Genomic DNA, 20602 nt, shown 5'->3' on the forward strand with positions numbered 1-20602 from the left:
GATAAGGGGCGAAAAGTCGGGTAAGGTCCATAGGAAAGTTTCCTACGATCTACCGATTTATGCTTACAAACACATGGCCGACCCGTAGGGACAATAAAAAAAAAGTCCCGGAACTCTCCTTTAACTTTGCATGCTCAAGTCACCCTACGTCTTCTGGTGGTGTGGGGCATTTAGTATTTTGAAGCCTGAGAGCTCTATCACCCATTGACAGTGTGGGTATGCAAAAGGGAATCGCGAGACAGCCGATATAGTGAGAGTTTAATCCATGGGCAGTCTCTTGAGGTGAAGCATTGACCAATCACACTTTTCTTTATTTCTAGTAGACTGCAAAGATGTCCTCAGACGCGGAGATGGCGGTGTTTGGGGAGGCCGCACAATACCTGCGCAAGTCTGAAAAGGAGCGATTGGAAGCCCAGAGCAAGCCCTTTGATGCCAAGAACACGTGCTTTGTGACAGACCCCAAGGAGCTGTACGTGAAAGGCCTGATCTCAGCTCGAGAGGGAGGAAAAGTGACAGTGAAGACCGATGATGGCAGGGTAAATATAACTGCTGATCACACAGTGTTCAAAGTAGAAATCCAGGAGTACCCGTACCCGCACAGTGATATCTGTGGTATGAGCTATAAATGGTTACTGTGTGTGTGCGCGCATGGGTGATTGTGTATAGTTGGAGTCAGTGGTCGAATTCGGTGGGAGCGGTTGGGACTGGTGCTCCTCTACTTTAAAAAAAAAGTGTTACTGTTCCTATACTTTTTTTTAAAGAAAAAAGAAAGGTTGGTTAGAGAGGACGAAGGTCAACCAGTCCAGAGCCAGGTCCGTGATGCCAAGGGTATCACAGAGCCGATTTATAAGGGTGGCATGATTGACTGTCTCAAAGGCAGAGGAGAGGTCAAGAAGGATGAGAATGGAAGGAGAGTTGGAATCTAAATTAGAGAACAAGTCTTCACGGGTGTTCAGGAGTGCAGTTTCCGTGCCACTGGCTGCTCTGGAGCCAGACTGGTGGTTGTGGAGACAACCAACAGAGCTAGAGTGGTGGATAAAATGGGAAATGGCCAGGGGTGCAGGGTTTGTAGTCTGATGAATAAGGGATTGCGCAGTGAGGTCGTTAGGTGCGATGCGCTCCACAATAAATAAATAAATAAATTCATGACATATATGCCTATGCACCTGGTAGAGTTTGAGTATTTGTGGCGCTGCAATAATCGTAGAGATATGACATGCCATTTATTTATTAGTCTCGGGAGGATAGCTCAGGGGCAACACGCTCGTCTTGGAAGCAAGAGGATGGGAGCAACACAGGTTCCATCCCCAGGGTCCGTGCTTAGAACCCTCTGGGTATTAAGCATGTTACAAATAACCCATTACGATTACGATTATCATTCGGAATGGATGGAGGGGAAGTTCATGGTGAGACAGAGGGAGTAGTTGAATATTTCAGAGCGCAGTTCAGCATATAAGGAAATCTAGGTGCCATTGCAACTGACATGGCTGAGATGTTTCAGTATTATCTGTACTGTCCCATTAAAAAAGAAGCACCAGTGTTGGCTTATTAAAATTAGAGCATTCCGTTTGAGAAGTATTGGTAATACTTCATTAGTAGTTACAACAGCCCTAGCTAAAAGTGTCTGTTTAGTCTCATCATAAGTAAGAAACCTACTGAGATAAACCAAACCCTCACTTTAGGACCAAGAAGCTAAGGTATTCTGAGCCTGGCAGTACCTGTGTTGAGACATCACAGGACCACACTTTGATTCAGATACAGCCCTCTTATCTACCTGTGTCCCGCTTACTCAGGGTTACCTTTTTTCTCTTCTTTCTAGACTGTGACGGTGAAGGAAGATCAGGTCTTCCCACAGAACCCACCGAAGTTTGATAAAATTGAAGATATGGCCATGTTGACCCATCTGAACGAAGCCTCTGTGCTGTACAACCTTGCCGAGCGATACGCGGCCTGGATGATCTACGTAAGTATTTGATAACTAGACGTAAAGACCACATCTGAGGACATGAACCATGTGTTCGCCTGACAATCTTCCACACATACTGCACCTGCAAGAAAGAGCTGAATCCTGACCATGGACCGGGGAACCATAGAACGACATAGAGAAGATAGCGTGTTATGAGATGATAAAGAGCAGCACGTGAGCCTATCGGTGCTACAGAGTGTCCAGAAGTCAACATGTGGGTGAAATACATAAACATAATATACAGAAACAGAGTATATCTGCAACCTGCAGAACAGTTCATCTATAAAAGTGTTCAAGATGCCAAATGGGGAGCGATAGATTTGTCCTAAGGCTTATGACAGCTGATGCTACGCTCTAGGGAGCTCATTTTCATTGAGCACGTAACGTAACTGAAAGGTGAAAAATCCTTGCAGACGGCTGTTTTACGCCTTTCCTTCATGTCACGTCTCATTTGTATGCATTTGTATGGCTGAGAGGAGTGGCAGGTCGTAACCTGCGATTCTTCCAACCCCTTCCTCTCCTCCATACAAATAATACAGCATTTGTGCTGGCATGGATTTTCACTCTGGCGCAAATGCTGTGGATTCCTATGGAGTACCAGACAACAAAAGAAGATAACATTTGGATGAATTGGAAAATTGGACTAGGACAACCAAGTCCCTCAGTGTTTCTTGACCTCTTTATGCCTCTTACAAAACCTACAATTTGGTGCTACTTAACACCTGGATCTTGCAGGTAGTGAAAATAATGGTGCACAACCTTCACAGGGAACACACATAGGATATAAAGTGCAGACAATATTCACATCAACTAAATGGGAGTTCTGCAAATGTTATATTAAGCAGGTAATCCAACTGACAATGATTCTACGGAAAGGTTCACATAAACATTCTATATTCCATTCTCTAGAACAAACAGTGGTCTCTGTTGACTGTTTTCACACAAAGACACACTTTGCCGACACTGCAGGGGGTAAATTGGGTAAATCAAGTAGGTATGTGCTGACAGTGTCTCCTGAGAGTCTACTATGTGTGTTCCCGCTGATCTTTGCAACAGCGAACCTCTCTCTAGTTAAATATCTAAGGGTCGAAACCTATGTGCTTTGTGAATTATTGTTTGTGAATCTGAACTGTCATGTTTTGGTAACCATGTCCAATTAGACACATGTTCTCTTGTTTATGTTTAATACGTGTACTTTTCACAATAGTTATTTTTCATTAGGATTTTTCCAGTACACTGTGTTTGTTTTAGAAGCAATTTCACCTTTAGGGGTGCCATTATACTTTCTTAATCTTGTATTGTCAATTGTGAAAACCAACTAAATTTTTCAAATATAACTAACTGAGCTTACTCCTCAGCTTGTCTATGTGTTTCCTTTTGGACAACTTACGGATTTTATGATTTATCCGATCAGTGATAGTGGGGATCTCCAATTAGGTCTTCATTAATATGACCAGCATGGGGAAGACCCCTTGGTAGCAGTACTCAATTTTTGTTCATTGTCGGCATGTGAGCAGAGGCCTGGGTAAAGAGGATGGCCATCGCCAGCAACCGTCTGCCCCGGGACCCAAGGGGGCAGGTGGGGACTAAGCTTCTGTGCCTGCCCGTGTTAAGCCAGAGTCCAGGTGGGGCAGCGAGAAGCTGTCTTAAGCCAAATGTGTAGCATGAGGTCCCCAGGAGCCATCCTCTAGCTCAAGAGTGTAGAGTGACCATGGAGGGATGGTAAAGGGGCCTTGCTCGGGCTGTTCGCATCAGGGGTCTGTGTTGTGACTCGCTTGATGGTGGGGTGTGTAGTCGAAGTAATGCCTCACTATCTGGGGCTTTGCAGGGAGAACCTGATGAAGAAAGAAGTTGATACTTATCTGTTATATAGTTTTACAAAATATTATTCCCCCATTGGGGCTAAATCATATCCTGGTATCTTTGATTATTTGGTCTGGGGACGTTTAATGGGAGCACAAGACGTAGCTCAACTCTTGCTGAATAGCTTTATTGGGGCCTTCTTCATGCTGCAGGTTTCCTAACACTCTCTTCCTTTGGATCTGGGCTATGGTGCAAAGTGTGCCCTGTCCTGCCTGGGAGTGAGAGCTCAGTGACGGCCAGGCCAGGGTAAAACACACCAGGGCTACATTTGTCATCTACCACCAGACACTGAGGCCCACAATTACAGAATTTAATTCAGGATCAGGATTGCCCATAGATAGAAGCAGATCTTCATTGCTGGACGTTTGATTTCAACAGTTGCTGGCAGGAATGCACCTGCCACTTTGTGACTGCCATGTCGCCAAGCATTTAAAATAAGCCTGATTTTAAGGCCCGTAGCCGGTTGATTAAGTGCCGGTGTTCTACGTTTCTCCTAATAATCCCCTTTTCGGACAGAATCTAGGACTGTCTCGAGTGTGAGTACCCTTTTGTCGGTTTTTGTAAATTCTACATACTTTGCCCCCACTCACACCTGCACACAGGGGCTCCCCTATTGTTTGTTACATTTACTTTAGCAACCACGGTTGCCTAGGTTGTGCATTTAAAATAAGCCTGATTTTAAGGCCCGTAGCCGGTTGATTAAGTGCCGGTGTTCTACGTTTCTCCTAATAATCCCCTTTTCGGACAGAATCTAGGACTGTCTCGAGTGTGAGTACCCTTTTGTCGGTTTTTGAAAATTCTACATACTTTGCCCCCACTCACACCTGCACACAGGGGCTCCCCTATTGTTTGTTACATTTACTTTAGCAACCACGATTGCTTAGGTTGTGCATTTAAAATAAGCCTGATTTTAAGGCCGTAGTCGGTTGATTAAGTGCCGGTATTCTACGTTTCTCCTAATCATCCCCTTTTCGGACAGAATCTAGGACTGTCTCGAGTGTGAGTACCCTTTTGTCGGTTTTTGTAAATTCTTCCAAGCCAAAAGGCAGCTGTGTCAGTAGACAGAGCAGCAAAGTCACATGTGTGCACTTTTCTGGGCTAGCATGGGGCATTCTGAAAAGAGGGTCTGATTAGCAGACCTCAGTTTTACAGACAAAGCATGATTTTATTAACACATACCAAAAATCTCAGGCCTTTCTTCCCTCACAGATGGCATTCTGCCATAGTGACCCACTTGGAACCCCCTGCAGAGATGCTAGAATCCTATTACCCAAGGGTCTTTGGTTGGCAAGGATATATAGGATACATGCAAGGAGGAATGAAGTAGCATTACCATATAGCAATATGTCAGTTGAAGACTGTGCTAGTGATAATGGTGACAGTGACTGTGTACTCACACAGCCCTTGCAAGGATGACCACTCTTCAATTAACCCAGGAGATGATATATTTTGCAAATGGGGCGGCTCTTCTGGTATTGTTTCCTTTAATAGCCCTATTTTCATTTCAGACCTACTCTGGCCTGTTCTGTGCCACTGTGAACCCCTACAAGTGGCTGCCAGTATACAACGCAGAGGTGGTCGCAGCCTACAGAGGCAAGAAGCGCCAGGAGGCCCCACCTCACATCTTCTCCATCTCTGATAACGCCTATCAGTTCATGCTGACAGGTAAAAGTTTACTCTGTTCTTTGATTTGAAAATGCGTTGTTTTGTGACTTGGTTATTGATAGCAATTTTTCTTCATGGCAGACCGAGAAAATCAGTCCGTCCTGATCACGTGAGTGCTGAAGAATTGGTGGCTCTGCGCTTGATTTTGCAGGGGGCATGCTCCAGCGTATGTATAATGCAATGTATCCCTTTACCTCACTAGTGGAGAATCCGGTGCCGGAAAGACTGTGAACACCAAGCGTGTCATCCAGTACTTTGCAACAATTGCAGTGTCTGGTGATAAGAAAAAGGATGCTCCCGTCACAAGCGGCAAGATGCAGGTTTGTTGATGCTCTTCAGTTCACTTTTTACATATACTGCCTGTAGTGAATTTTACTTTAGGATAGTTCGATGACAGTGAACTTTGTCTCTACCAGGGAACACTGGAAGACCAAATCATCCAGGCCAACCCGCTGCTGGAAGCCTTCGGTAATGCCAAGACTCTGAGGAACGACAACTCTTCTCGCTTCGTAAGTATATCGAGTAACTCTTTTCAATTCTGGCTGGAGAGAGTATAAGCTCTCTGCCAGAGTGCTTCAAGCAGTATGTAGACAGCCTCCAGTGTGAACCATATATTGAGTGATGCAGAAAGAATGCATCATGGTGAATGCTCTGTTATAGTGGTCTCCATTTTGTAGACGATAGTGCAACTGTGCAAATTGGGGAGAGGGTGGTCAAATGTTTTTAAGAGCTTCTTTTGCTTTCATTTTGCCCGGTAAGTTAGATGTGTTTCCACTTGTGTAGAGCATCACATCGTGGTTAAGGAATATAATAACTAGGTTCCTAATCTATAACAATCGGGTACTATGTGATGTAGAGAGTGCCTTTCATTGGGCCATTGAATCTTAACTAAAGCAATATGCTTGCTAGGGCATGCCTAACAATATTCTTCTTCAATCCTATGCGTTTGTTCCATGATAATGTTTCTATTCAGTGTACATTTTGCTTGTGTGTAACAACTTTGAACTGTGGCATATGACAATATATTTTAGGCAATTAATCACTGTTTTAAATTATCAAGAACCATTTCTGCTGGGAGATTAGTGCCCTTGCAAGACAGCGTAATTGTTTCCATGACATTATACACATTTTCTTGGGTGGAGTTGGGGAAAGGGACCCCCAGGGGAGTGCATCGCTTTTGTTAAAATAGCCTGTGATATTTCTTGACAGTGTGGTGAACTGAACTAAGTAGACTAAATTGTTATATGTAGAGTACTAATTATGAACTATGTCAAAATTAAGCTGACCAGGTTTATTCTCACACCACTGCCCATCCACTGAACTCTCCGCACTTCGTCCTTTGTTTTCCATTATGCGTGAAAATATAGCATGATTTAGAGAAAGAAACCTAATTGAAACAACAGGGCTTCGTGGGGAATAACAGGAGACCTGCCTGATTGCAAGAGCATGCATGATAGCTGCTGGTCAGAGAAATGAAAAACTCAATAGGACTGATGGACAAACAGTAAGGGTAGGGCTTTGAGAATGGTCTTTAATGGTAAATATTACATAACAAGTACTGACAAAACCAATTGGTCTGGCTTTGCAAATGTAAAGGGTAATCCTTTTTTGTCCAGAGGCTTTACAAACAAAATACCCTCTACATTTACAAATCCAGACCCATTGGCTTTGCCAATGCTTGTTTTCTTTACAGTTCCCCCCTGAAAACCCAAAGTCACTGTATCTTCTGTTTACTTTCTAGGGCAAATTTATCAGAATCCATTTTGGAACCACAGGAAAGCTGGCTTCTGCAGACATTGAAACATGTAAGAGTCACATCACAATTAAAACATTTCAATTGTATATGCACAATATAGATCCGTGCTTCTTGGTATTTATTAGTCACTAAATTGTCACAGTTGTGGCCTTTTAGCGCAGGGAGCCACTCAGTAGTGCACTGCCACACCTAACTGGGGTACCCTGTAGAGCGTTGTCTGAAACATTTAATATATTGAATTCACAATCACAATTATTGCAACAGTAAAAGTCTTTCCTGAGGCCGTTCGGTCCTTTTTGAAATAGTGTACAGGCGGAAGCCATATGTAGAAGGTTCTATGTTGTTAGATCACCACGAATATTTTCAGATAGTTTTTTGGCTGAAATGTGTTTTCTCTAAAAAACTCATCTAATATGTTTTATATATTTCGAGGGTCCCACACAAACCCCACCACCTATTATTTTCTCTCTATTCCCCACCCCTACCCATTATATACCCTTATTACCCGACCTATATTTTTTATTTAAAATGTTTTGGCAAAAAACTCATCAGAAAATATATTGGCGATGTAACAACGTCGTACCATGTAGAACTGTGGGATACGGCATGATGTGGCTATGTTGGTTGTGCGATGGTTTGAAAAATGGTTTGAAAACGTGTAAAGTGAGAACTCAGACTCAGGGGCGGATGAGCGAGTGAAAACCAGGCAACAGGTAAGGCAGCGTGTTGCTTCTGATCCGGCTTTGGTCAGTGGATTGTCACCGATTGTGGACGGGCCTAAGAAAGGTATGTTGCCTTGGAAACAAAGCCGTCTTGTCTTCTCAGTAAAAAAAGCACATGTGCAGGACCAGCCCCAAGCACCAGCCATACAAGAAATCACTTCTATTGATCTGGTACACGATGAAGGGGATTCTGGCAATACACTGACGGAGGCTTTATTCAACCCAGACCTAGAACAGAGCCTACCTGTGGCGGATAGGCCCCAGGGGGAACAGAGTCAGCACACCTTGCCGAGTGACCTAGGGGGAAATATATACCTGCAAAACCCTTTAAAGGCAGGGTCGTCCACACAGGGGTCTCATTCTATGGAAATGCCGGGTGAGGCAGAATCCTCGGAAGGGGGGCTAGATATGCACAAGGAGAATCTGGTTGTGGAACAGCCCCATGCTGTGAGCCAAACAGGTATGGCTATGGAAGCAAAGGTAGAAGGGTCAGTTTCTTATGATTCAGCCCCATCCATGAACAAGGAAGACCTGAATGAGCAACAAGGGACTCTACTCTGCAGCAGACAATCAGAGAAAACTAGGGAAAATCTGGAAATTATATCAACTCAGAAGGCGGTGATCACAGAATTTCCAACTACAGAGAACGAACTGCCTCAGAGGTATCCTGCCACTCTGGAGAAATCTCTCAGCCCACGACAAATCCATTTAAGCTCTGGAAGCAGTTTCATCGATATGGATTTAAGTGTCAATGTCTGCGGGGAGCACAGGCCCGGTTCTTTGCAGGAAACCTACCCTCAAAGTGCTTGCTTGGACAGGACCTGTGAAACCCTTAGTAATACTAGCCTCGCTTCCAAATTAATCCAGGATATCTCAAACCTCACGGGCAAAATAATGAGAGAAAAAAGGAGAAGTTTATCGTTCATCAAGGATAAACTAGCTGCGATTGATGGTGAAGTGGATCCTGCAGATCAGTTTCCTTCGAACTCTTCACAAATAGGGGGTAATCTGCATCAAACCCCAGGAATTAGACAGAGGGATTACAGAAACCAAGCCTCCCACAGGGAAGCGAAAAAGGCCCACAAGCTGGGCATAGATGACATCGGCTTGGAAAAAACAAGTGATCCATGCTCAAAGGGAAGGCAGGAAGACCTAGCTCACATCCAAAATGTGGTGATGGCATCACTAAACATCACGCTTGCTCCCTTTTTGAAACTCTATGAGACTCTAAATGAAACTTTGCAGCTATTACACCTATCAACAGTAAAAACTGAGATAGGGATGGGTGAAATAGTTAATTTCACGAAGCAATTGGACATGAGATTACAAAAAGAGTCGGACCTCTCACATCAATGGCAAAATCGCCTATGTGATTTGGCGCGTCAGGAGTCCAATGATAAGCAACTACTGATGGAAGCCATACTGGACGATCACAAATGGATAAGAAAATTGAATCAGCAATCCGCCTTAAAATCAGAACCAAAGCGAAGCCCTATAATGGACAGGGACCTGGTAGATCCTAGGAGGAAAGACCTGGAAGACCGGAGAAGGGCAGACCAGGAAATAGCCAAGACAAAGGAAAAAGTTGGCGGTCCCTTAGTATTAGGGAAGGGCATAAAGACGTCTAAACCCACTAATCCGGACTGTATCTTGATAGTAGAGCATGAGGAGGCAAAATCAAGCTTTGCGATCTTCAAAGAACTCCCACAGCAACTGGGAAAAAACTGCACTATGACAAAAGACCCTCCCCACAAAGACCAGAAAGAAACAGGTCAAAAGAGAGCAAAAAAACAGGTATGCAAGCGTAAGGCTAATGGATCAAGAGCCTTCTTAAGAAACATCAATCTGCCTATCGAGGACCCGGAAGAGCCATTATCTAAGAAGCCCAGGAGAGAAATTAACCTGTTGAGTGTATCGAAGGAAAAAGATGTGCAGACGACACCTCAATCTGGGGAGTCGGTCCTGCAAAAGAAAAACGGCCGGGACACAAGTGGCTGTCTGAGTGATCTCATTGAAATAATTGAGGAAACCAGAGAGGAAGAGATGTGGGACGACATTAGCTTATCAGAATGGCAAGAAATTGATAAGCAGTTAAATGATGTCCCGACAGGAAAAGAATCAAGAACAAAGGAAGAGCAGCGAATGAATAAGCTCACTGGGAAAATAAGGAAAAACGAAAATGATAAACAAAGACAGAATCGTTTGCATGACCGCAAAGACGAACATCGGGATGCCATAAGGTACACACGGGACAGGCATCAAGTAAGTAGATCCCAGCGATGGTCAGAACAACGAGACCGAGTCCCAAAAGAAGAGAAGGAAAACGCTAAAAGGAGGCCACGGGACAACTACCGAGAAAATTGATCTCATCGTTGGTCTAAATCGCCGTGTAAATCCCGTGACAACAGGGCAAAAGATCTCAAAGGAAAAAAGATTGACACTAAAACCCAAGAACTACGATCAATCCAAACGGACAAGAAAAGGAGCCCGAATAATGCAACAAAAAGATGGGACTTATTAAAACAAATAGAAGCCAGAAGAATGTCTAGACGTCAGACAAGTATAGGGAATCTTTCGAGAAAGATCCCAAGATACAGGAGTCCTGAAAAGTCAAGGACAAAAGTTCAGCAAGGGAAGAGATGGGACACCCCAGTTGAGCATGAACATTTCCACACACTGAAACTGGAAAGGACCTGGAGAGACAGACGAAGGATAGTGCTGAATAGGAACAGGGTGATGTCAATACTTAAAGATCTACCAGTAAGTCGGAAAATCCACACTGATGACGTGGCAATTGTGGAATTCATTGTTGAAGAAAAGCCGGACGTGGTCCTACTACATTTGACTACAAGAAAATTGAAAGATAGCTTACTGGATGTAAAGAATAATCTGAAGTCCTGGGGATATAGACTTACTGACCCAGATATTAAAAGTACCTGGAGAGAGGCAAATACCAACAGACCTGTCGATGATAGGGGGGAAAAAATTATAAAAACCCGAGAAAGGAAACCCATTAACACGCGACAAGAAGAGAGATCGAAGCAAAAGTTAAAGACCAGGCAAGATCGCGTGGATACAAGGGACCGCAGCCCAGAACCAGTGCCTAAAATAAACAGCACCCAGAGGTCAATAGATAACCAACTAATAAATCTGAGATTTACAGTTGATAACTCTAGTAACTCAAATATGAAGACAAAACGGGCAGGAGTCAGTAATCAGACACTGACAAAAGTGGAGAGTCGAGGACTGACGCCCAGTATCAATCCAGAAAAAAAGCGACAATAGACCGACTACATTGGAGCAGGAACCAAATCCCTCTTAGCCTCATGGAACACACGGGGATTTGTCCACCTATATTCGGGAGAAAGTAACTTCCTTGAGAAATATGAAATAATTTGCATACAAGAGAGCTGGATTAGAACAACTCCCGTGTGTGAAGGTTACTTGGTCTATATGAATCCGGCACAGAAAGGACCTTTGGGAAGACCCCGGGCGGGGCTTATAACCTTAGTGAAGGATGATTGTCAACTCCAAGTCTTAGACCATCTGACGCCAAATCCGCTGCTCCAAATACTTAAAATAGTGAAAAACAGAGGACGGTATGAAAAGAGACTCCTGTTAATAAACACATACTGGAATGTCTCTGAACTAGCTACGGAGAATTATCTATCGGACTTGACGGTGGCTCTTGATGTCTCAATGCGAGAAGACAAGGATCAACTGATTATCATATGCGGGGACCTGAATATTAAATTGCTGGATAAAAATGGCTTGTTACAAAGAAGACACAATCTCCCGAACAATGAAAAACGATGGCTGGTAGAAATGGACATTCGAGAGTTGTCAATGTTGAATGGTCAAACAGCAGGTGATATTCCGGGAGCAGACACCTGGTTTGTGAACTCAACGAAAGCCTGCTTGGATTGTTGCTTTGTAGCAAGAAATACACTGCCTTGGATAAACTCCTTTAAAGTTGTCCCACAGACTCGTAGCGATCATGCTCTCCTTGAAATTGAATTACTCTGGAAAACGGAAGAGCCGGAACATCAAATCATCCCCGAAATGGAACTATCATGGGGACGTAACAGGCTGAAAATCAAAGCAAGGTCAATTCCTCAACTAGCAGTCCGGCTTACTCATAACTTTGAAGTTAACCACGAAACGGCGGAATATGGCTGCCTATTAAAGGAGTTTGAGATCAAAAAGGGATTAAACAAAAAAAAAGATTTTACGAGGAATCACGCATATAGCAAAATCCTGGTGGAAAAAAGAAGGGAATATCGTGCAGATTTGAGATATCTCCAGAAAAGCAGCCACATTAACAAAGAGGAACGTATAAGACACTGTAAACAGTCTTATAAAAATTGGTTAAAATCCACTAGGATTTGGCGAGCACAAGCAGATGCCGAGAAAATGATGGCAGCAATAACTACATCTAACTCTAGGTCCCTGTGGGAGATAATCAATGAAGGGGATGATTTTCAGTCAGCCTTGACAGCCAGTAATGTCTCAAAAAAGGACTCGGTAAAGTTTTACAGTGACCTCTTTCATGAGAAAAGCCCAATAAAGACCAAGAAAAGTTCAGGGAACGAATGGCGTATTGAAATAGACAGGGATGACATTCTAACAAGAATTCAAAAATTGAGTTCATCGCGAGCTGCCGGTCCAGACGGCATCTCGAATTTAATGCTGAAGGAAAACAAGGAAGAGTGGGCGGATTTTATCCTGGTATTATTCCAGCAGATATTAAAAACAAGATCAATCCCACAATCTTGGAAAGAGGCCTTAATTGTACCCATATATAAAAAAGGAGATCGTAACAACCCAAGGAATTACAGGCCCATCGCCCTCCTAGATTCCATAGGGAAACTGTTCTGTTCTATCTTGCTAAGAGATCTCAAAAAGTGGGCAATTAGGGAAGGGATTTTGGACAAAAGACAAACAGCTTTCATGAGTGGCGTCGGAACATCATTGAATCTATTCATTTTGAACATGCTAAAGATGCGGGCGCTAAAACAAAAAAGGAATATTTACCTGGGCTTCATTGATCTCGAACAGGCCTTTGATGGGATCTGTCGAGAACTGCTTTGGTCCAAACTCAGGAAATGGAACTGCCCGCAAGATCTGCTACAGGCCATTCAGGAACTGTACACTAACACCTCAGTTCAGATAGTGGTCTCAAAAGGAGGAGATCTGACAGAGAAAATCTTAACCACCAAGGGCATAAAGCAAGGGTGCGCCCTGGCACCTTTCCTATTTGCTTTGTACCTAGAAGACATGAAAGAATCACAGGAACACATTTGTGCATTCCCCCCAGTATTTCAGGAGGAAGCCCTCTCATGGATCATCTATGCGGACGACGTGGTATTTATGGACCAAACTCCCATAGGTCTGCAAAGATGCATGGTGGAATTCAAGTCTTACTTAAGCAAAAACCATCTGTCGGTCAACGTAAAAAAATCCATGGTCCTAATAATGCAGTCGGCACGAGGTCCTAATAACGGGAAAAATAAAAAGGGCTTTACATGGTCATTGGATAATCAACCTCTGCAAATAGTTGATTCAATAGTTTATCTGGGGGTCAGAATAAATAAAAACATCAACGAGCAGGGCCAATTAAACTTTATCAAAGAAAAGCTGATGAAACTCTCTAATCAAGCTAGAGCCATGCATCGACGCTACGGAACCTATTCAATGATGCCACTAATTATATTCTACAAGCAAAAAGTAGTGGCAAGTATAACATACGGAGCTGAATCATTGTTAAATCTTCACTGGAAAACGTGGGCAGTTCTAGAGGCTTTTTTCTGGAGAAGGGTACTTAGGCTTCCGAATTGTCTCCCTGCATCGATAATAAGACATGAGTTGAGATTACAATCAATGGAGTCAATAGTGCTGTGGAAGACCCTCTCGCTATTTCGGAAATGTATTCTTGATAAACCTCCTATTTCATTCGAACTACTAGCGAACAAAGAGGTAATCAATGCAGATCCGCATTTCAATGCTTGGAAACAGAACTGCTTTGAAATTCTGGAACATCAGCATATCAAAATGGATACACTAATAGATAACCCCGAGAAAGCAAAGAAAAAAATACGAGAAAATGATTGGATAACCACTGACAATCTAAAGAGGGAGAACACAAAGTGTTATTATATCACCTGGGAGCGCAAGGCACTGAATGATCCTCCACCATATCTTCGAAGATTTCCCTCCTCAAAATACAGGGATCTCTTGATGAGAGTCAGATTTAACATCCTGCCAACAAGAGAAGTGCAATATTTAAGAAAACAAATTCTAAAGGAAGCTGCTAGTTGCCGCTTCTGCAATGCTCCGGACATCTTGGAATCAGTAAAACATTGGATGTTTTCTTGTCCGGCTTTAATCACCCGAAGGAACTTATACCTAGGAGATTGGGTGGATAACATAAATATATTGACAGATGAGGATTATTGGGAACGAGTTTTGACGGTCCAAAAACTTGGTCCGACCCTGGAAGTACTACGATTCATAGAATCGATATTAAAAGGTATCGAGGGTAATAATGATGCAGTGGAAGAGGAGGTTGAATCCTCGTAAGAACGGTGGGGTCTGGATAAGGACATTGACTATTTCCTGACTATTTCCTGGGCATTTGTTAAAGGTTGAAAATTTATTTAACCAATAAAACATAAAAAAAAAAAAAACAACGTGTATAATGCCACTGGGAAGTTAGGTGATGCTGTGCAAGAGGACGAAAATGCTTGTTGGGTAGAAGTGTGCTTGGTACCCAGACAATTTTTTGCCAATGGTTGGCTCTGTCTTTCTTTCCTTGTAACAAATGAAGTGCAGATGATAACAAAGAAATGAAATAGAGGGAATTGTGTCATTCATTTCTTGCAGACCTGCTTGAAAAGTGCAGTTTACCAAATTTGTAAACCATGATTTTCATGCAATGCTACCCAGAGAATTGTTTGCCAATTGTTGGCTCTGTCTTTCTTTCCTTGTAACAAATGAAGTGCAGATGATAACAAAGAAATAAAATAGAGGGAATTGTGTCATCCATTTCTTGCAGACCTGCTTGAAAAGTCCAGAGTGACTTTCCAGCTTTCAGCAGAGAGGAGCTACCACATCTTCTATCAGATGATGACCAACAAGAAGCCTGAGCTCATTGGTAATGAATGAGATTGTCTGTTTCTTTCTCTAGGATGGAGCTCCTCTAGGCAGGAGGAACGGCTGCACCGTTCATGATCCGCCCTCACCCGCCTTGCGGCATGCTTACCCTTGTAGTGGCATTGATCTTCTGATTTCTTTACAGGAACCTACTTGTCAGAATTAACAATGCACATTGTTTCCTCCAACTCAGAAATGCTTCTCATTACCACCAACCCATATGACTTCCCATCCATCAGCCAGGGGGAGATTGTGGTCAAGAGCATCGATGATTCAGAGGAGCTGATGGCGACTGACGTAAGTGATCAGAGAAAATGTTCCAAAGAACATAAGACCTACACAATCATGTTTCTGATTCCCTGCTAACAACTGTGCTGTGTTCCCTGTTACCGCAGGAGGCCATTGATATCCTGGGCTTCAACCAAGATGAGAAGATCGGCATCTACAAGATGACGGGCGCAGTGATGCACCACGGAAACATGAAATTCAAGCAGAAGCAGCGTGAGGAGCAGGCTGAGCCAGACGGCACAGAAGGTGACATACACAATGCAACTACCGGTGGAAAAAGTGACATATGAACACACATTTGCCTAATGTAGACAGACAAGTACACCAGATGAGCTAGCAATGAGCTTGTGTTTCTTCCGATGCATTGACCCGGTAAGAGAGATGACCCTGACAACTGAATCACTATATAAAAAAGTGGAATGCCGTAATGGTTCACATTAAATTAATTAAGCTGCTATGCACACTTTTCCAAAATCCACATTTCTGTGTTATAGACTTTTTCGAGTATATATTGATGTGTTTGATGAAAGGTTATTTATAACACGCTTAATACTCATAGGTTTCTAAGCGTGGACCAAGGGATCAAACCTGTGATGCTCAGTGTCGTCTTGCTTCCAAGGCAAGCACGTTGCCCCTGAGCTATCCTTCCAGAGGGTCTTCGAGTAGGACAGCATATTGTCTCTGTCACATCTCAAGAGCCCTCGCCCACAGCCCAGCTGTCTCTAGCTCCAATCCCTGAGAATAATAGTTTGTGCAGATTTTCGCCACGTCCACTAAGTAAATAACTCCAATTTAGGTTCAAATTTATTTTGTGCAGATATTCTGAAATCATGAAATATATTTTTCTATCAAGGACTGGGCTGGATACCCATTAGGAGAGACTGTACATCAAGATTTTGAACTGAATCCTGTTACCCACTGGCAGAGGAATGAAAGGTTGTCAAAGTGACAAGCAGGGGAGTTGCTAGGTCTGGAAAAGACCTGGGGCTACGCTGATGTCGGAACTGTTGGGACTGGGGGCTAGCTAATCTTTTGGCTGTAGCTCCTGAGATTCTATCCAGGGCTACAACCAAAGGAACAGGGGCTATAGCCCCCTTAGCCCCCCCTAGCAACGCCCCTGGTGACAAGACCCCGTTCCTTTCTCACACCAAGAGGCAAACAGCCAGTGTGGATACATACAACCCGTGCACCCTCATACAGGCCCCTCATCAGCCTCCAAGCTGAAGTAAATAGATATATACCTGTCGTATCTAGTTATGACATTTGCTTTGCGAGAGAGAGAGAGAGAAAGAGAGAGAGAGAGAGAGAGAGAGAGAGAGAGAGAGAGAGAGAGAGAGAATGCGAGTATGTGTGATCTGCAGGTCTTGGGTTAAGTTCCCAGTTAAAACTCGGCCTTTCATTAGTCTGTCAATAGAATGATGAAAGTTACTACCACTAAGCAGAGCAATAGTAACACGTGTTATCACAACACCAATAGACTAGCCCTGTTCCTATATGAAAACAGGAGATATTATTATTATTATTATTATTGAGTTCTCATCGTTTCTGGTTTATCTGACACTGAATTATTAAGCATGTATCCTCTATGACATGTGCATTTTCCATGTTCAATACACGCAAAGCAAATTTGAGTAATGTTCAGAAGACAAACCCTTCTCTTAAATGTCATTACATTCTACAGTCGCCGACAAAATCGCTTACCTGATGGGTCTGAACTCAGCCGACCTGCTGAAAGCGCTGTGCTACCCCCGAGTGAAGGTCGGCAATGAATACGTTACCAAGGGGCAGACAGTGCAGCAGGTACCAAAGAGTGGCATCGTTTGTACAGCATGTGCATCTTATTTGGTACTCCAAAACACGCCTGCAATAGGGAGCATTGCTTAAAGTCTTTACCTTTTGCCTTTATAGGTCTACAATGCCATCGGTGCGCTCTGCAAGTCTGTGTATGAGAAGCTCTTCTTGTGGATGGTGATTCGTATCAATCAACAGCTGGACACCAAACAAGCCCGACAGTACTACATTGGTGTCCTGGATATTGCCGGCTTTGAGATCTTTGATGTAAGTGTATGTGGTGGACACTGTAGTTGAGTCTTGAAATCACTACATTTACTCCTAGTGAGCAATTCTGCTGTCTTTAGTTCAACAGCTTGGAGCAGCTGTGCATCAACTTCACCAATGAGAAACTGCAACAGTTCTTCAACCACCACATGTTCGTCCTAGAACAAGAGGAATACAAGAAGGAAGGCATTGAGTGGGAGTTCATTGACTTCGGCATGGATCTGGCTGCTTGCATTGAGCTTATTGAGAAGGTGGGTCATAGTCTGAATAAACTCTTAATCTATGCATTCATACTACCAGGGTTAGTTATTAAGTTAATGTATAATTCATTTCCTTTTTTTTCTAGCCAATGGGAATTTTCTCCATCCTTGAAGAAGAGTGCATGTTTCCAAAAGCTACAGACACATCCTTCAAGAACAAGCTGTATGACCAGCATCTGGGCAAGTGTAAGAACTTTGAGAAACCCAAGCCAGGCAAAGGAAAGGCAGAGGCCCATTTTTCCCTGTTGCACTACGCTGGCACAGTAGATTACAATATTTCCGGCTGGTTGGACAAGAACAAGGACCCACTGAATGAAACAGTCATTCAGCTGTATCAGAAGTCATCAGTCAAGCTGTTGGCATTCCTGTATAGCAGTTATTCTTGCAGTGGTGATGCAGGTAATTATTGGCTGGATTATGTTAGCAAAATACCATGTCCTTTGCCATTTTGCTCATGCCATGTGATCATATGATCCTTTCTTAAAATTGCAGAGGTTGGAGCTGCAAAAGGTGGAAAGAAGAAGAAGGGCTCTTCCTTTCAGACAGTATCTGCCTTGTTCAGAGTAAGTTCACAGAGTAAATTATATTTTGAAATAGGATTCTCTGGAGCCTATTTTATATATTTATTTTAAAAAAAAATAATAAGCCACAGAAAGTCCTATTTCAAAATGTAATTAATCTTTAACAACATCATGTTACATGTTTAGAGACTGCCAAGCATGCTAAATGTATTCATACGTGGTCTGATGTTTACTTGTTGTCTACCAATGCAATTGATGGCATGTGTTGGCACACTGCCTTCATGTGGGGGACTTACGTGGTTTGGTGTTCCTCTTTACAGGAAAACCTAAACAAGCTGATGACTAACCTGAGGAGCACTCACCCCCATTTTGTGCGTTGTCTTATTCCCAATGAGACAAAAACCCCAGGTACAGTATCTAAGGAAGACTTCTAATGTTAACAAAATGTTAGACCTTAAGATCAAATAAATAATGGACTTTGCTTGCTACTTTTTGCATTCAGGTGTTATGGACAATCATCTACTGATCCACCAGCTGAGATGCAATGGTGTGTTAGAAGGCATTCGAATTTGCAGGAAAGGTTTCCCAAGCAGGATCCTGTACGGTGATTTCAAACAGAGGTAAATATCTCATAGTACCTTCCTATTAATGAAACCACAATCTACGGGACAGGTATTATTCAAAAATAGTTATTAATGCAATTCAAAATAAAAATGTTCCTTTTGTTCTGGCTCTCTTTTGACCTGTGAGGCAATACTGAAGCAGCTATTTGTTTTAGATACAAGGTTCTCAATGCCAGCGCTATTCCTGAAGGGCAGTTTATAGACAGCAAGAAGGCTTGTGAGAAGCTGCTGGGATCCATTGATGTTGATCATACACAGTATAAATTCGGACACACAAAGGTAAAAATAGCAGTTCCCAGTGTAATTAACATATATGCAAAACACAAGAAAGCATAATCTGAAATCAAGAGCTTAAAAGGCCTCCTAAAATGGGCAGTACACAAATATTAGTTTGATAGAAAAGTTTGTATATACAAAGTTGGTGCCATAGCATTTGCATTAAAGTTTTATGAATGTTGGTAATGAGGTTTATGTTTTTCACTTTAAAAACAATGTGCATATGTAATATCGAGGACAAAATGTGACTATAGGGCCTGACACCTATGAAGACTTTCAAATTATGAACTATATTTTTGAATCGAAACTCCTTTTCAAATATGTCTTTGCTTTTCAAGCATGATAATAGAAATGCCATCTGTCACACTAGGGTTTTGAAATTCTTCTTCAGCACAAGGAAGCACATTGTTGACAGGGACATCTATATAAATAATGAAACATATCCAATGATAACATGTTTACAATTTCAATTAAACTATTTTATCAAGTTTAAAGTATGTGCATATATCATATTACAATGTCATTATTCTTAGTAAAAATGCTAATTTTAATAGAATCACTTGAAAATATTCAAAGGAATTTTCTCTTATTTAAGGTCTTCTTCAAAGCTGGTCTACTAGGTACCTTAGAAGAGATGAGAGATGACAAACTGGCAGAGCTTATTACCCGCACACAGGCTCTTTGCAGAGGTTTCCTCATGAGAGTAGAATTCCAAAAGATGATGGAACGGAGGTACTACATGGATTCAATGACCAGTAACATATACATTCATTATTGACATGCACTATCTTCAATGGTGACCTCTTTCCGACTTCTACCTTGTACAGAGATGCCATATTTGTCCTCCAGTACAATGTCCGATCATTCATGAATGTGAAACACTGGCCATGGATGAAGCTTTACTTTAAGATTAAACCTCTTCTGAGGAGTGCTGAGACGGAAAAGGAGATGGCAAACATGAAAGAGGAATTTGGAAAAACAAAGGATGCTCTGGCAAAATCTGAAGCAAGGAAGAAGGAACTGGAGGAGAAAGTGGTTGCTCTTCTGCAGGAGAAGAATGATCTTCTCCTCCAATGCCAGTCGGTAAGAAAAGAGAAGCAAACAAAAATCTATACAGTACATAATATAGATGATACCACAAAGTAAACCTATACACAGTTAACTAATGTGCATTGCATATTTCATTAGGAAAGTGAAACCATTGCAGATGCAGAGGAAAGATGTGAAGGTCTCATCAAAAACAAAATTCAACTTGAGGGTAAAATCAAAGAACTGTTAGAGAGACTTGAAGATGAGGAGGAAAGTAACGCTGAATTGACCGCCAAGAAGAGGAAACTGGAGGATGAGTGCTCCGAGCTAAAGAAAGATATTGATGATGTTGAGCTCACTCTAGCCAAAGTAGAGAAGGAAAAGCATGCCACAGAAAACAAGGTAAGTTGTAAAAGCAAATCA

At 42.5% G+C, this 20602-nt stretch overlaps 1 protein-coding gene across 2 annotated transcripts in view; it reads left to right on the forward strand.

Moving 5' to 3' along the window:
- Positions 1-20602, forward strand: part of LOC138569500 (myosin-4-like) — a 98637-nt gene that overhangs the window by 46843 nt on the left and 31192 nt on the right. Inside the window, exons 2-22 of one of the 2 annotated variants that reach the window (XM_069647529.1) lie at positions 321-536; positions 1820-1963; positions 5338-5494; positions 5576-5603; positions 5697-5814; positions 5911-6003; positions 7236-7299; positions 15027-15125; positions 15318-15421; positions 15520-15658; positions 17094-17212; positions 17321-17470; positions 17551-17721; positions 17817-18129; positions 18223-18293; positions 18572-18659; positions 18754-18871; positions 19030-19153; positions 19746-19882; positions 19978-20233; positions 20339-20581. In XM_069647529.1, coding sequence (XP_069503630.1) covers positions 333-536; positions 1820-1963; positions 5338-5494; positions 5576-5603; positions 5697-5814; positions 5911-6003; positions 7236-7299; positions 15027-15125; positions 15318-15421; positions 15520-15658; positions 17094-17212; positions 17321-17470; positions 17551-17721; positions 17817-18129; positions 18223-18293; positions 18572-18659; positions 18754-18871; positions 19030-19153; positions 19746-19882; positions 19978-20233; positions 20339-20581 — 2940 coding nt within the window. In that variant the 5' untranslated portion in view covers positions 321-332. The remainder of the gene's footprint in view (positions 1-320; positions 537-1819; positions 1964-5337; positions 5495-5575; positions 5604-5696; positions 5815-5910; positions 6004-7235; positions 7300-15026; positions 15126-15317; positions 15422-15519; positions 15659-17093; positions 17213-17320; positions 17471-17550; positions 17722-17816; positions 18130-18222; positions 18294-18571; positions 18660-18753; positions 18872-19029; positions 19154-19745; positions 19883-19977; positions 20234-20338; positions 20582-20602) is intronic. The other variant, XM_069647530.1, reaches the window with a different exon arrangement.

Source organism: Ambystoma mexicanum, chromosome 2q (genome assembly GCF_040938575.1).
Source record: "Ambystoma mexicanum isolate Mex_15411 chromosome 2q, UKY_AmexF1_1, whole genome shotgun sequence".
NCBI classification, from domain to species: Eukaryota; Metazoa; Chordata; class Amphibia; order Caudata; family Ambystomatidae; genus Ambystoma; species Ambystoma mexicanum.